The following is a 16,758-nucleotide window of genomic DNA, read 5'->3' on the forward strand; positions in this document are numbered from 1 at the left end:
AAATCTTTTACTGCTTGCCTCATGCCAAAGGTGGCCATTAAATAGCAGTTTTCTGGTGGTACTCGTAAACTCACTCCGTGTGATTTTGAGCAGCAACGTTCGATGACTGTCTTTTCACATAATGAATTACTTTCGCAGCATCAATGTAATCTACAATGGACGTCAATAAAATTCAGACATCAAGTTGCGTCAACTGTTTTTTAGCTAGTCCACTCATACAAACAAAATTGTTTACACTGTCTTTATACGGTTTTACTTCTATCACATGCGTGTGTGTAACTATTCCACTGGTATGAAGAAGTAGTTTTGTTTGTATAAGTGGACCAGCTAAAAAACAGCTGAAGAAACTTGATGCATAAATTTCGTTGGCGTCTCATTGTTAAAAAGTTTCTTGTAAAAGTAGCGTAACAACTGTTAAAGGCAGCCTCATAGAAATTGACAGTACTTGTTTTTCCTGTTCATCCAATTCTATGTAATCATTTTTATGACTACAGGTCGCACAACGTTTACATTTATTAGCTGTTAACCTTTAAATGTTTGAGACTCACTTAAATTGTTTAATATTCGCTGATTTTGGAGAGATCTCTAATTTTATTTTGAGCTAGTTACGTGACTGCGGTAGGTGCTTGGTTAAACTCACTAAATACTTACATTCCTCATTCCTCAATACCGCACCTAACAAAGTACATAAATTAATGGAAACAACCACCATAAGACCACCATTCAACCATTCAAATTTGGCCAACTACTTGAAACTTTTTGTCAATGAAAAATCAATCCACACCGACCGTTCGCTGCCAATTAATAAATTAGGAAAATTCTGCGAAAATAACGACAAATTTTCAATTTTCATATTTATTCTAACTTTTCGTATTTTTTAATTATACTTGATTGAAAGGATCAATTAGGCAAAACTTTTTACTCGCCATCAAAATATTATAGAGAGAAAGTCGTCAAATTTGCGCTATTTAAAAAAAGGACAAAAAAGAATTTTCTTGCACAATTTTCTTCGCAAACTTCCTGGAGGGTGAAAAATCTATACATCCATCCATCCATCCATAATATATAGACGAACACTGCGCTGTATAACATAATATGCTCTTGAACATGTCCTACGAAAGTACGGAGGAAAAAAAATTGGTTTACCGACAATGTTCTATAGAGCGTACCGTGTTTTATGCTGCTCACTTAAAGCTCAATCTGGTGTCCGGAAGATTTTTTTTTATTAAAACAAAACGATTGAATTCAACGATAGAAATAACAAGAGCTCAAATGAACCGAAATAAGGAAAATTTTCTTAAGATAAAGACGACTTTGGAGAAATTCCCTTTTGATAGAAACTGTTCAAAAGAAAGTTTTTTTTTATTATTTTTCATTCAGAGAAAACCCCGGGAAAATTGTAAGGATATTTTAAGTAATATTTAAATGTTGGAAACGACTGCGACCGGGGTATGATGATGATGATGATTATGATGTGATGTATAATTGGGCAAAATGTTGATGTTGATTCGGAGAAAATTGTTTTGATTGAAAATAAAATTTAAATTCAAAAATTTTCCCCGTCGCTTTTTAGTTAAGCAAACTTGTCACAGGGATAATTGTTAATCTTTTGCAAAAACATTTTCATTTCGTTTATTATACCGCTTTCAATGTGATAATTTCCCTCAAAATCGATATTTTCATTTCATTGCCTTTCATGCAACGAACTTGTTTTATACACACACACACACTCACTACACACGCACAAAATCAAAATTTATAATTTATATTTTCGCCATTGAATTCGTTTCAATCAAATAAATTTAAAACAGGAACATATCAATCCTAGCGACATAAATATTGTGCAGGAATTGGCGCTGACACGTTACCCATTAAAATGATAAAAGTTCAGCGCTATGACGAAAATGAAAATCGAAATCAATTTACTGAAAATTCATTAATCTCTCGCTTCACTTGATTTTCCAAAGGTTTGGGCGAAGGGCGATGTATCCAACATTTATAGATATGAAATGATATTTTGATGATGTGGAGTCATGAATAAGTTTTAAGATTTCAAATGCCACGATCTTTAGCAGGTAAACATTTATGTTAGTGATGAGTGGATTTAAACGCGCCTGTTTTAAGGGAATTAATTTTCCCAAATTTCTCAAAATTCCCTAAAAATCTTTAAAACTCCCAAAATTCCTTAATTTTATTTGATCGTGAACCCCAAGAAATGCAACTCAAAATGAATTAGCTGACCTACGTAAGACCAAAAACAACTGAAAATCAACACGGCTTTCAAAAAACAGTTTAAAAAATTAGGGAATTTAATTCCCTTAAAATCGGGCCTGCGGCAGCACCGTACATACCGTCTGACGATGTAATCTCTAAAGCTGTTACTTCGTGCGATTAAAGTATCGTCTCGTGTTTGATACAAAATCTTTTACTTCGTTTGTTAATATTTGCTTTTCTATATCAGAAGAGACTTTCTACACAGCTCATTGCTTATTTCTATCGACAACAGATGATTAGACGTTTCTGAAAGATGTTTATCCATCTATAAATGCTCAAAATCGTCATGTTTAATGAACTGATGAACACTAATAACAATTTATGAACAAAACGATTGACATGTCGAGCTCCTGATTGACTTTCGGTACAGAAAATTGGTGGTTTTTGTTATCGAAAATTGAACTAAATTGACCACTTTGTTTGCTATATAAATTATCGGAAAGTTAACGGTAAATTTACTCCAAAATTTTGGTAGTACCGTTTACGGGTTCTTAAAAGTGGAAGGTAAATGCACCCACTGTTTGACACTGCATTTTGTCCGCGGAAAATACGTAAAGAAGATAACAATCAGAACAACAATGTGAACAATCGTACGCCTACCGACAACACTTAATTCAGTCATTCCCCAACAGATGGCCACTGAAAACCTATTCGGTTCCGATCCGCGCTAACCGTACGTAAACCCATATATCTCTTATCTTGCATTTATTGAATGAATATTTACGCTACCACCACACACTCACACGCACACACCGATCGGAACTTGCGCACTGTGACAAACAGTTTCTCAAAACTATTGCGTTTTCAGGGGCCAAGGCTGCAATTGAAAACAGTCTGCTGCCGGCCTGCGATATGTTACCATGTAGTCGTGTAATGCCAATAGAAACGTTTTGTTGTGGTGTAGAGATTCTTACGTGTTCGTGAAAATTATAGTATGTGCATTTTATTGGTAGATATTGGCGTTTTTCGGTATACAATAAATAAATCGCATTGGAATTCGCGGGTTTTTTGTTCTCTCATTTTATTTTCGATAATGATTACGTTCGTTTTTATGTTCTTTCCGAGAAGTTAGGATGCATTATGACGTGCGTTCGTAAATATTTTAAATCAATTTAAAAAAAAAAAATATTGTTGAGTGATGCGAGTTAGTCATAGTGCCAAATTATCAGTAAATTCCACAGAATACCTTCCAATTATTATACACAAAAAAATTGCCAAAGAAATTACAACAGCACAAAAAATCGCGCGATAGTCGAAATAGTTTTGCCAAATTTTAATTAAAAAAGGTCTCCCATTGCTTCGTGTTTCATCCTAGTTTGGAGGATTTAAATGGAATGAAAATTTAGCGAAATAATAAATTTAAAAAAATTGTACACAAAAGGTTGAGTGATTGAAAATGGTTTATTTGTGATACACGATCATATATATTGGATTACCAGTGTGGATTACATTTATTTTTTGGGGATTTATATTGGATTATATAGGAAAGGCCTGGATCATGGTTGACATAAGTTCAGTCATCGAAGGTACTGTGAAATTTCGCGACGGAAAAAAGGTAAATTTTTCTCTATCATTGTAAACTCAGTAATTATTCACGCGGCGAATTTTGTGTTTTGTCACCGTGATAATTTCTTTTTTATTTATTATACTCAAGCCATTCAAGTCAACGTCTATTAAATATCTGCTGGAAGTTGAGATAAAAACAATTCTTCGTATGCATATTGCGTGGAAACGAAATCGAAACATCGCAACGACTTTTTCAGTCGATACAATGTGACAATAAAAGTAAAATTAAAAGTCACTTTTCGTAATTATCCTCTTGAGACAGTATAGACAGCGCTCGGCATCCCAAATTTTTGTTTCAAATTTTCATAAATATGCTAATTATGGAAACGACTTATATATGCGTCCCGATTGGGGGAAACAGTGGAAGCATCGAGTGAGACACATTTTCACAAAATCAATTCGTCTTGTTTGAGTACGTCGTTGTTGGGGTATTTTTTGAGCTTGCCGCGAGTCCCTAGATTTCTGCTAGTCCAATTAAGTTGCTCAAAGAATCTCTGGTGAAAATAAAAGTCTTAAAAGTTCGAAAATACTTATACTCACGGTCCCAAATCTTTTGAGACGTGAGTGTCCGGTTGTCGAACTTTCATCAGGAATTTTACCGACGAAACCTTGCAAAGTATTTACATTACACTCTGTGGAACATTATGATGAAGAAGATGGTTCTTGTGTCTTGATTGCAAATCCGGGTCGAAGGTCAGGACCAATATCTATCATTTGCCCCATTAGTGAAGTATTTTGCGTAGCTTTAATACGTTGTTTCGTAGAAAAGGCATTTTCAAAATATAAGCTCAAAATGATTCAGTCAATATTTGTTGAAACAATGCACGACACGAATAAAATTGTCACTCCATTATTGATGTACTATTGTTGTGAATGAATAACATTTCGTTTCGATATTCCTTTTACTACTATGTCACCTGTTTACATTTAGTGAATTATATGGAAATGAAAATTGACTTGCGCGACCTTTCAACATGAATGTTTTTGCATATGGGATTTTACAATGTTACTTTGACAAGTCAGCTCTATCGAAAAAAGGATTCAGCTCTGCGAAATATGGATAACTCACGTTTTTTGAGTGAAATTGCTACGTCATCTGTAATCGACAGCGAAAGCAAAAATAAGCGATGGGCTCTATATGAAGAGATATGAAGTAAAAGATTTGTTGTAAATATTTACTTAGATCATAAGAAGTAATAGGCTCGATAAATATAGTGGTGGTATGTTTGACGTCTTAGAACGGTTAAGTAAATAAATTGCATTCCCATACGAATAAGGAACTAAATATTTCATATGTGATGGTAGTTAGGACGTCACAACATGGGAAACAAATAACAGTTACCTGTTGTGCCATGATAAGAAATTTCGATTTCTACAGCAAATGTACTACGTTTGTATAATTGCATATCTCGTCTTTTCGGCTCGGATTGTTGCTTAAAACACAGATCTGAGTTCAAACATTACAAAACTGATTCCTCATGTATCATTTCTTTAGGAAATTCATGACAAATTTGTTCACATTTTCGTTGATCTTTGCAGAAAATCCGGTTTATGTGTTGGTATCTTAGTCTCGGGCTGATACTTCTCTTACATTTTACACAATTCCCAGCTAGGCTGATGATTGAAAAATAGCTATTCTACACTACTGTGCGGAAATAATCATAGTGAGTGCGTTCACTTCGTCCGTATCACATGCCTAAGTAGTCACGTCCAGTGGCTAAACTCGATTAACGTTTGTATACTCTTAATATTCGCAAGTTATGTGCAAGACTAGCTACTGGCCTTATACATAGCGACGTAATAGAACAAAATGAATTCGATACGTACTTCGATGCGAGAAGCACAAAATTGAACAGTGAACTAATTTTTATACAAACTCAAATTGAAAAACCAATGAATCTAAACTACCAGAACTAATGTCACCGCGGAGGACATAACGATTTTAAAAACGGATTCAAACGCACTCATTTACATATTATTTTGGCATGAATACGTTCAAGATAAATTGACCGATTTTGATGAATCGGCCATACCTGGTATGTACATTGTACATTCACTGCAAAAAAAGACATGTACCAGAAGTGGTATAGAAACCTCATTCTGTTCTCGATCTGCTCTAGCGAATGAAATTGCCCGAGCACATGCTTTCCAATTAATTTTTTTCTTCTTTAATTTTTCAATTTTGGTTTTTACGATGAAAAAACGGTTAGTCCGTCGGTGTGTTCCCTTATGCTGGTGTCGTAAAATTTCACATTTTGAACGACATTAAAACCCATTCACGGATCAGTAAACATGAAATTAATTTGCTGACTTAGATCCAACGAAAAAAAAAATCTTAAAGAAAAGCTTGTCTTAACTACCGGGGCTTTCACTCTGTGTGTTATCGGAAACTGTGGACCTAAATATATATTGAGTGGACAATATGGAACGCCAGTATATCCAGTAAAAATCTTTTACTTGTTTTGTTCGCTTTTGTTATTACCTCGCATAAAATGAATATAAAATTAGTCATAAAGAAATTAATGGTCGAACATAAACAATAGATCTACACCAGCCACTGGCGGTATACGATGTAGTATAGTAAATAAGTATTTTAGAAAATGGCATAACGTTGGGCAATAAAATAATGAACAATATATATCCGAATAGTGTCGACATAAATATTTCATAATCCCGACCAATAAAAAGCGTGCCACGATGATATGCCACAGAGAGCGTCGAAATATTATTTATACCATCGAATTTGATGAAACCGACGACATGAGACACAGTCAAAGACCTAAACATAAAATAGTATAATAGCCGACTATATCTCGCATATCATAAAAAAAATACAATAATGCGGAACCATCAAACTACCATGCTTTAACACACAACACAGTACAATATATTATGTACACAATAAAAAGCACAAAAATACAAAACATTTTTATACTGTCGGTTATCGAGATATAAAAACCGCACAAATTTCATTGAATGGTTTTAATATGAAAATATTCACAATGTTTGAATGATATGAACACATAAAATGAAATCAAAATGAGCCAAACAGAGATGAATGAATGAAAATGTAACATAGCCACAAAACACTTGCTGGTTTTTGTATCGGAACATAAAAACCGCTTGAGAACTTCATGGCAAAAAAGAGACTACAATCAACATGAGCTACTTGCTGACGGAGCTGCGGTAATCGACCTTTTAGACCATTATTTAAATATTTTCGTAATTTATTATAATAACTTCAATTTGACGTTTACTGGAGAATCTCCAGCGAAACTGAACGTGTTATTTGTATGTAGCGCTTCCCATTCATGAAAAGGAATGTGTAGTTATCAAGGACTGTTCTGTTCTTATACCAGCGCTATATTTGTATGACATATGTAGATTTACTGACTTAATTAATACAAGCTAAGCACGTCCATGTTTGCAGTAAATGCATCTTGCTAAAACGAATTTTTAGAAATTTTCGTAGGTAGCGCTTCCTTTAGCGCTGTAATTTTGTAAAATAATTAAAATTTCGTCTTATTTTCGATTTAACTTCACTTCAAGTTTTATCCATTCATTTCCACATTTCCTGGCGAGAAATTTCTAATGAGGCGCACTCACAAAAATCTGAACACTTTTAAACGAAATTTGAAGATATTTTCGTCATATTTGCCTATTTTAGCGCATTTTTGCAATTGTTTTCTTTCACCGATCAAAAATTTCCAAATAACTCCCATTTGTTGAAATTGGAACACTTTTAGATGAAATTTGGAAAAATTTTCGCTCAAATTGATCATTATTTGTAGCGCTTCAAGGAGCCCTGCAGCGCAAATTTAAATGACCAAATGTCACCTTATTTCCTGAAACTCACCTTTCCAACGAGCTATCCCTTGGTAAAATCGGTAAACATTTAGATATGTTTTGAAACAAATGTAAATCGTCGATCGGTTTTCTTGGTCCATTCCCGCAGCTTCCTGGTTTGTTTTTTCATTGTTCCCATTTGCCGCAAAAAAAGCGAAACGATTTTTTGCGCACATCAAAAGACTTCAGAAATAATTATATTTAACGAACACTGATGCAGATAGAATCAAAATGTCAGTACTAACCAGACCGCAGCGTATGTGTTTCAGGTGTGTTACGATACGTTGTGTGCCGTATATTGTACGACAAGTTAAAGATGAGAGAAAAAAAGCTTTACCTCAAACTGACAATGGAACACTGGTAAAGTAAAAAAAAGAACGGAAAAAGTGGTACGAGAGCGATATAAAATAAAAGAGTCGAAGCTTGGGTGCCTGTTGTTTGCTTTAATAATACTACCGCACTTTGCTGGTGGAAATTTCATTGTTTTTGAATTTTCAATTTGCTTCGCGAATAATAGTTCTATCAAGGAAAAACGTAATATTTAACCGGTTTGTTCAAATACGACCGATCTTTTTACCAGCGCGAAACAATTTTAATTAGATAGAATCAACACAAAACAAAAATGAATTCGTTGAAGAGACCAGAGAAATTAATTTCCTCTGTCAATACATTCAAAGTTTTCTTCTTTTTTTTGAAAAAAAAAATGAAAAATTAACTCATAAACTGCACTTTCTTTTACAATGGGCACCGTTATTGAAGCGAAATTTCAGTTTGGTTCGTTTTCAAGTACAAATTACTTTGATGTTTTTAAATAACAATGCAACAACAATGGGAGGGTACAATTAGTACCATTCTGAAACCAACCAATCTCAGAAATTCTAGTTTTTCTCGAGGAGCAGATAATCGTGTATTTTCAGTGCATTTTCAGTGATTTTCAAGGATTTTCAAGGACAATTTCAAAGGTTCTTCAAACACTTTTGCACGATTTTTAAGAAAGGTTTTCTTTAATTTTTGAGATTTTCTTTGAAAATTTAAAGGAGTTTTGTTGAGGATTTTCTTAGCAAAGTGCAAAGGATTTTCTTTTGAGGAGAAAGCAAAGAAAGCAAAGAATTTTCTATGTCCATCTGCCTGGTTTCTCGCATAATTCGCCATTATTCAACCTCCAAAAAAACTCTTTCACTGATGAGTACTTGTTCAGAATGCTTGTTCATCTGTTAACGGCAGCGTCGACAAAAATAAGCGATAAACTAAGCCGATATTTATACCAAAAACGTATGATCAAACGAATGAAGTAAAAGAATTTTTGTAAATTCGCCTAAAATAATTTCGCCAAGTGAAGTAGAAGATTCGATGATTATAGTGGTGATAATACTTGCAGTCTGTGAGGGGTTGAAAATAGAAGGGTCTAACAGAAATGATGGGGTCATATTCAATAGACGAAATGCAGGGTAATTACCCCAATTGAATGAAATTTTCATTTATCATCTTCGGATCTGGTGACATAAGCTTTCATAAATTTAGGAAGTTTAAGTATTGCAGACATGTTCGTATGGATTTGTCTATAGAAAGTTTCACCCTCTGCTTTAATGTATTAGTCCTGCTAACACAGAAGCAATAGGACTAACTTTAATTTTTCGCTAATTCGTCGATAGAAAGAGTAGCGATATGTACCGCGAATTTATATAAAATGATTAAACAATCAAACGTACTGAGTGCATCAGTGCGGTTTGAACTTTCATAATCTAAACCTAGCGTTCAACAAAACATTGTATCCGGAACCATTATCTTAACCGAAAACGAAATAGAAATTCCAAATGAACCAAAAGAACTATAAAAATCCATCGCACAATGCACAAACTGTGTGTTAAAGAAATATCAGTTATGAATGAGAACTAACGCGTTTATTATCGTGGTTTTTGTATATTTAGACGCTGTTTGTGATTTTATTGCATATCGTCAAGCAATTAAATCATTTTCAAAGGTAATATCTGTAAAAAAACAAAACTCCGAGAAATTTCTTTTCGTTTTTTCTTGGTTCATTTGTCAATAAATTAACGGAAACTACACGTGGCCATTTCATTTTCAACATGGATAAACACAACGTCCAAATAAAATACGAGATATTCAGCATCATGAATTGAAATTTATGTTTTTTCTTGTCTTAAATCGTACACATGATGATATTCCGTTCCGAAACGGTTTTGGTTAGCGCGCGCGTAAATTTGTACTATGTGTTCATTCAACATACTATCCATGCAATGTGCTGTTTATTATGCAACAACAATAATATTTACACGGAGTATATATATTGGGTATGCGTAACTTTGTGAAAATTTCCCGTTTTATAAACACAAAAATGAAAATAAAAAGATTTAAGTTTCGTTATTTGGGTCGAATTGGTGTGACAACAAACGAATCATTTGGCTGTTCGATGTAAATATTATCATAGGTCGGTTTCGATTAACAACAACCGAACAGAGCAAAGAGATAAATAAAATTAACTTTGAACAACAAAACATATCTTGCAGCCAGCGCAACAAATGAAATATAAATAAATTGCTTTAGCGCCTAGAGAGCTGGCCGTATAAGCAAACGAAATATAAACGAAGAGCCGGCATTAGGGTGGTGCAGAATATGCTTTCGTCAAATTCTTACGCTTTGAATATCAACTTCTGAAATGACATTGCATTACCATCGGAAGTCAAACATTGAAAAAAATTAAACTTTTTTGAAATGTTTTCCCACAGTTTTGAGTAGCCCACTACCAGGTATGGTCTAATGTCACCGCGGAAGACATAACGATTTTAAAAACAGATTCAAACGCACTCATTTTGATATTATTTTGACATGATTAATGAATGCATTCAAGATAAATCGACAGATTATAAGATATCGGTCATACCTGGTACGTACATTCATTGGACCTACCAGCCGACGTACAATACAATATGACACTAAAGACACTAAAGTCAATGAATGTACATACCAAGTATAACAGATTCGTCAAAATCAGCCCGATCTCTGGACCATTTCTCTTTCCCGTCAATCTGCGCTGACTCAACGAGCGGACTTTCTTCAATTTTTTAAAACCAAACCTCGTTTCTCATCAAGGTTTTTGAGAATAGCTACGAGGATTCAAAAAAGTAAGCTCCAAAAACTTTTCATACAAATCCAGACCACCCTAGCCTGCGCTTTGTGTTTCAACCAAAAAAAATATTTAATTTTTCGATTTGTTTATTGTTTGAAAATAGAAAGTCACCTAATTCTAATCGTATTATGAAACATAATAATCTCGTTGCGTCTTGATTGATAAAAGGGAAAATTTATGATCTTTGATGTTACGGATATCCGTGTCACAAATGCACTCAAGCAATAATAATAGATCTTTTTGACTGTAATTTTTCTCCGATAGATTTATTGTGGGAACAAATTTCGTATTATCATAATTCGGTTCCCCATTCGTATTATATTACTAGGTGATTACACACTTGATTGAGACATATTGTTACAATCTAAATGAATAAAAAGAAACGAATTGAATTAATGCCTTGTGTCGTCGGGTCTATTCAAATGGTATTCTGTATACCTTTTTAAAAATCAATAAGACACGCGTTTTATGTAATTTATGCAAGTCATTCTCGTATTGTGTCATTGTCGATACACAACAGTTTATAACAATGGAAATTGTTTGAACGGACAAAAGAATAAGGGTGATTTGCAGGAAATGAATTTCGAAACAAAATCGATGGAAAATGTTGGAAAAAATAAACTTTAATTCGTTTTCGTAGCACAGTAAAATTGAAATCCTGTTCATAATCTTTAAATGGATGAATTTTTGCGAATTCAACTGACTTGAATGTAATTGAATCGGAAATCGAAAAAGAAATTCAAGTTTCGTAAATTGCTGGACCATGTTTGGATTGTAGGTTGGTTTGCTTTTGGGTGAATAACTTTGTAAAAAAAAACTGGAAAAGAGGCCGAAATGTCCTTTTCTTCCAATATGTAACAATTATAGAGAATAGGAAACGACTTTCCTACTTTCAGAAGCTTTATCTGCAATCTTTTTAAAGTTGCGCTGTCTGTATATGTTGATTAAACTGACTTTTGTAGCGAACAGTAGATATTTTACTAGTTTACTTGCCCCATGCGAAAGTTGACCATTACACAGCAATTTGACCTGTACGAAAATGATCCATTACATGCGGACGACTTTGTACTTTCGGTTATTTTTTCATTTTCCTATGTGGAAATCAACTTTCGCATGAGGTAGAACAGTCGTCCGTCTTCCAGCCAGTTTGCCTTCATTTTCTAGTCGTTTACTTGACAATTAAAAGAAGAATGCAAATGTCATCTTAACAATAGAAACATTAAGTAAACGGAGAGCTAGACGGAAATAATGGACGACTGTGAATTCAGACTTACTTCGGCAACTGTTTTTTGACAAGAGTAGTTGTAAAACTCGCCTTCGGCTCGGATATACAAACTCTACACTTGTCAAGAAGAGAGACACCAACCGAAGCTTGAGTTTGCTTTTATCACAAAATAGGTACATCCTAAGATAAGACTGGACTTTTCAATTTCTTAGCCATTCGATGTAACTAATAGATTCTGTGAGCTCCTAAGCCAATTCTCTTGTTTCCCCTGGTGATGTAATAAGTCACTTTCGACCCTAGTGAAGTGAAAAGCATGTGAACAACTGTTACAAACTACAACCGTATCGCATCGACTACAATTTATGATAAAAACTCACAAATATTTTCATTGATTTTCTATCGTGATACAAATTCAGAGCATTGCCATCATAAATTATCTTTCAATATATCTGTCAAATCTAATTACTCTTTGAATTCAATTACAGACAGATAACACCAATAAAATGAGATTAGGTTCAAATCATAAATGTGGATTAATGAAACACGCACCGAGATACAATAATTTTGTTGTGGCGGCGGTAACCCATTTTATTTTAAACAGAAATTTATTCATTCATCAGCCATTTATGATTAGTTTAACAGTCTATCTGACTATGCATCAATTTTTCGTGCTGTTCAAACACCACTTTTATTCTATTTTGATATTAATTTTGCCAGCAATTCGAGTCCCATGTTGCAATAAAAACTTGCAAAATGAATTCTGCAGACAGAAAAAAGTCTAAATTCAAAAGAGTGACTTCATTGCTCTTCTGAAAAAGAAAACTTTTGATGTTCCGCTGTTGAGCTATACTGCGGTGCAGAACATTTTTCGTATAATTCACAGTTTAGTCAGAATTCGCAAAACTTTATTTTATAATAACACCACGTAAGTTTTAAGCTTAACAAAAATTTGTTTAATGACTTTGGAATATAACCGAGCCAGCTGCCGCGACAATGAACTGGTAGCAGCAACAACAAAATCAAGATAAACATTTTTTTTTTCTCCATAATTAATTCTACTTTTTGCACTGAACCGGTGTCCTTGGGTATATAACAGCAATCATTTTTTTTTCTCATTTTTTTGTTATAATTATGTAGTTGAATATGCAAATATATGCGCATCAGCCGAGGCATTAACACAGTCCGTACAACTATGCTAAAGTGATGATGATTTTAACAATTTCAATTAAATAAATTATTCGATACAAAGATTAAGCAAATTGCTTATTTGTTTAAAAGTACTCGTAATTAGGCCGATCCAAGATCTCCGTATACGAAAGAATTGGATAGATTCCGGTGTTCAAACATTGTACTAATCTAAAGAATCGAATGCTCAGAGATTGTTACGTGATAGAATAGTCTGTCGGTGTTCATTGTATCCATAATAGATTGAAATTTAAATAGCGGAAATGGACACACAGGACGTTTACTACCTGCGGAAATATACAAAAAAAAGAATGAACAAATAAACTACCTCCAAACTCTACTTTTCATAATTAAAACACTTCTTTCGACTCACTCTCACGGCGTGAGTGTCTCTCACACAAAAAATTGCCTCGAATCAACAAATTTTACCTTTTCTTACAAGGGATCAGAAGTAGAAAGATCCAGGTCTCGGGTCTCGGCCTCGCCTCGGATCAACAAAAATACGAAAACGTGGCTTTTCTCTTCTGTTCCTGCCTTCGTAATGGATTTTACGTTTTTGATGTTTCGCTAGCCGTACTTTTCATAGTTCAAGCACTACTTTGGATGGTCTCGTAATGTCAAATCGATTACATAACTCTGGATACGAATGAATTGTGGGTCTAGTGCTGAAATAGTTACTTAAACCATCGAGTGATTGTGGGTCTAGTGCTGGAATAGTTACTTACACCATCGAGTGATAACCTTTTTTTTTGGCCCTAGATGCGTAGATTGTTGATGGAGGCGAGAGCCTGATAAGTAACTTTTCACTGCTACCTCATATGTTATCGACAGAACCGGCAAATGAGATAAGCTGTAGCTAATTTGGTCTTATATTGAAAGTTAAAATTCGAAAATGATGAAGTAAGACCTGATTTCAGCCTGCTAAAAATACGTTCATCAAAAGAAGTACTAGATTCCGTAATTGACCTGTGAAAGGTCACCTCAAGAAGAATAGATTGTACGCTGTGAACTTTCGATTCACTTAATCGCTCGAATTCGAGACTTATATTGAGATTGGCACATTAAACTGAATAAACACAAATCATTGTTAGCATTGTTTGTAAGTGACAATCACTTCTTTATGACTGCATTTTCGCTGTAATTAAAAACATTTTCAACCGAATTTCCATTCCACCAAAAAACCATCAAACCCAAATTGATATCACAGAATGGTGTGTCACGGACGAGAACATTTATAGCCGAAATTTGTCATTACCAATCAAAAAAGCATTTTCACCACCCATCACAAAAATTGGGCACAAATCACAAAATCAAATAAATATCAATTCAAACAAGGTGACGGACGGGAGCAGCCGGGCTTTCACATGGTCTGTGATGTGAATTAAAAATATTTTGTCAAAATATATTCGTGCCGTGTGTGCAACACTTTTTCATTTATTGTGGCCTCACACCCCGAACAAACAGAAACACAATTTTCGAATGCTTAACATCAATTCATGTAGCACCCATTAAAACTAGACTTTTCGCTGGGTCGGGGGGTTGTGCAAAGAGTGTCTGAGTTTAAAACATATTTGCTTTGCTTTCTGATAACGAGAGAAATGTTCCATTTAACTAACAAAATGCAAAGTGAATCTATATAACGGGGCAAAAAAATATTGCGATTGCATTCAGTCATAGTTGATGGTGCAGTGCATTGTTTCATTATGTTTCCCGAAAAAAAAAGAAATTGAAGGAAATATTTCACTAGGGGTGGATTAACGAGCAACACCCTTATGCACGACAGATTATGGATTTAATTGCACGCAATGTCTAAATCCGACACAGATATAGCAAAAATACAATTTTTGTTTTGTCGTCCGGGGGGTTGGGGTGTGTGTATATTAAATATAGGGTCGTATTGCCGATTACAATTTTAATATCACACCCTAGTGAGCTCTTTGTTATGACGGTGTGTCGCGACGATATTTAAGTAGGGTAAGAGAGTTATATTGCGATATTACCAAAGTATTGAGCATCTATGGGTTCACTGCAGTTGTTGTTGTGTGTATAGTATATCGGTGTATCGTGTCTTACACTTCTGTGCATTATGTACATGTATCAATTTTGACCTAGGACTGGTGCACGGCAAATGAATGGATGTAATACAGTTATCACATCATTTCAGCAAGCAGCCAGTGTGTGTGTGTGTATGCATGGGACTCTATGCATATGGAATTGATTGATTTTCGTTTGCCCCGTGCATTTTTGAGAATCGTTTTGGGTATGAACTTGCCTAGATTTATTATAGACTCGGTTGCTTCTCTTTCATATATGCGATCGTTGCATTTTGTTTTGTTATTATTTCGTTTTTTTTTGTGTCGTTTTAATGTGTTTGTTCATGTGGGGGGTGGAAAACTATATTTTTACCATGTTAAGCAATTAGTTTGCTTTCGTGTCATATGGACGATTGGTAGATAGTTTTCTTTTTATTACTATTATTTTTAGCGACAAATTGGGTTCCTGTGCAGTGAAGCGGAATCGGAGAAACTAAAAATGAATATTATTTCATCGGTGTTATTATAGGGGATAGATTAGATGTGTGGAACATATTTTTTTTTCGCTTCTTTGTTTTGAGGGCAGACGATGGTGTTTTTTTTGTGTACCAACAGACATGGGTTTTTTAATGTTTTAGTTAAAAGTGTTTCTAACAAGTTGGCCTTTGATTTCATGCTTGAAATATATTGCTTCCTGAAAAGGTTTTCTGTTCTAAAGGCTTGTGATAACACAGTGTACTTAGTATAGTTGGACGAGGTCCAATTAAAAGTGCGATTTGCTTCATAATTAAAACAAAATTACAAATATGAGGAAGCAAGTGTACATAACTCTGTGATAATTCGCACACGATAATGGCTATTTACATAGTGTTCCCAGATCCAAAAGTTCAAAAGGAGAGTTTCGACTCTGAAAAATTGTTTTTTTTTTCGGTGTCAAAAAACTCTCCATTTTGGAAGCAAAAAAAGAGGAAAAAGAGACTTCTAAGTTTATAATTTCCAAGTCTTACGTCAACTTATAAAGTGAAAATCGCAATCTCTCGAATACTTCTCACTAATTCATCTTCTTCTTCATCACTGCTTCGTTCATATAAGTATTTATCGTTCTATTTAACTTTCGACAATACATTTTGTTCATTATTTGTTTAATGGTTTCGAGAAGAAGACGGTTCCATTGAAAAAAAAATCAAACTAAAAATACGTTTTATCTGCTGGAATAGCAAAAAATACTTAGAAGTAATCAAAAGTTAATATTTTTGAATATTTGAATATTTTTCGGCAGATCGACAATCTACAAAAAAAATTCTTGAGTAAGTTTTTCTTTAAACTATTCCTTGTCTGTTTCATTTCATCGCTGATGAATTGTTTCAACTTGCATGCTTGATCAAAACATTTAGCTTCGTCTATGACAATGTACTTGCGGTGAAGATTATCAATGCATAGTTGAACATTGTCGAATTCAGGAAAGGTTTTCAGCAGGGCCT

General features: G+C 34.2%; 1 protein-coding gene and 1 long non-coding RNA gene across 3 annotated transcripts in view; one reads left to right on the plus strand and one right to left on the minus strand.

Annotated features, from left to right (window-relative positions):
• LOC119072287 overlaps positions 1-12,176 on the minus strand; it is a 381,328-nt gene extending 369,152 nt beyond the window's left edge. The window contains exon 1 of the long non-coding RNA XR_005086826.1: positions 12,105-12,176. This is a non-coding gene — a long non-coding RNA (uncharacterized LOC119072287). The remainder of the gene's footprint in view (positions 1-12,104) is intronic.
• LOC119072236 overlaps positions 1-16,758 on the plus strand; it is a 273,319-nt gene that overhangs the window by 138,252 nt on the left and 118,309 nt on the right. The window contains exon 1 of one of the 2 annotated variants that reach the window (XM_037177410.1): positions 3,083-3,829. The exons of the other annotated variant lie outside the window; for it this stretch is intronic. Within the exon in view, the coding sequence (XP_037033305.1) occupies positions 3,773-3,829 (57 nt within the window). The 5' untranslated portion in view covers positions 3,083-3,772. Of the gene's footprint in view, positions 1-3,082; positions 3,830-16,758 lie in introns of those variants that run through there. 2 annotated transcript variants of the gene reach the window in all.

The sequence above is a fragment of the Bradysia coprophila genome (genome assembly GCF_014529535.1).
Source record: "Bradysia coprophila strain Holo2 chromosome IV unlocalized genomic scaffold, BU_Bcop_v1 contig_81, whole genome shotgun sequence".
NCBI classification, from domain to species: domain Eukaryota; kingdom Metazoa; phylum Arthropoda; class Insecta; order Diptera; family Sciaridae; genus Bradysia; species Bradysia coprophila.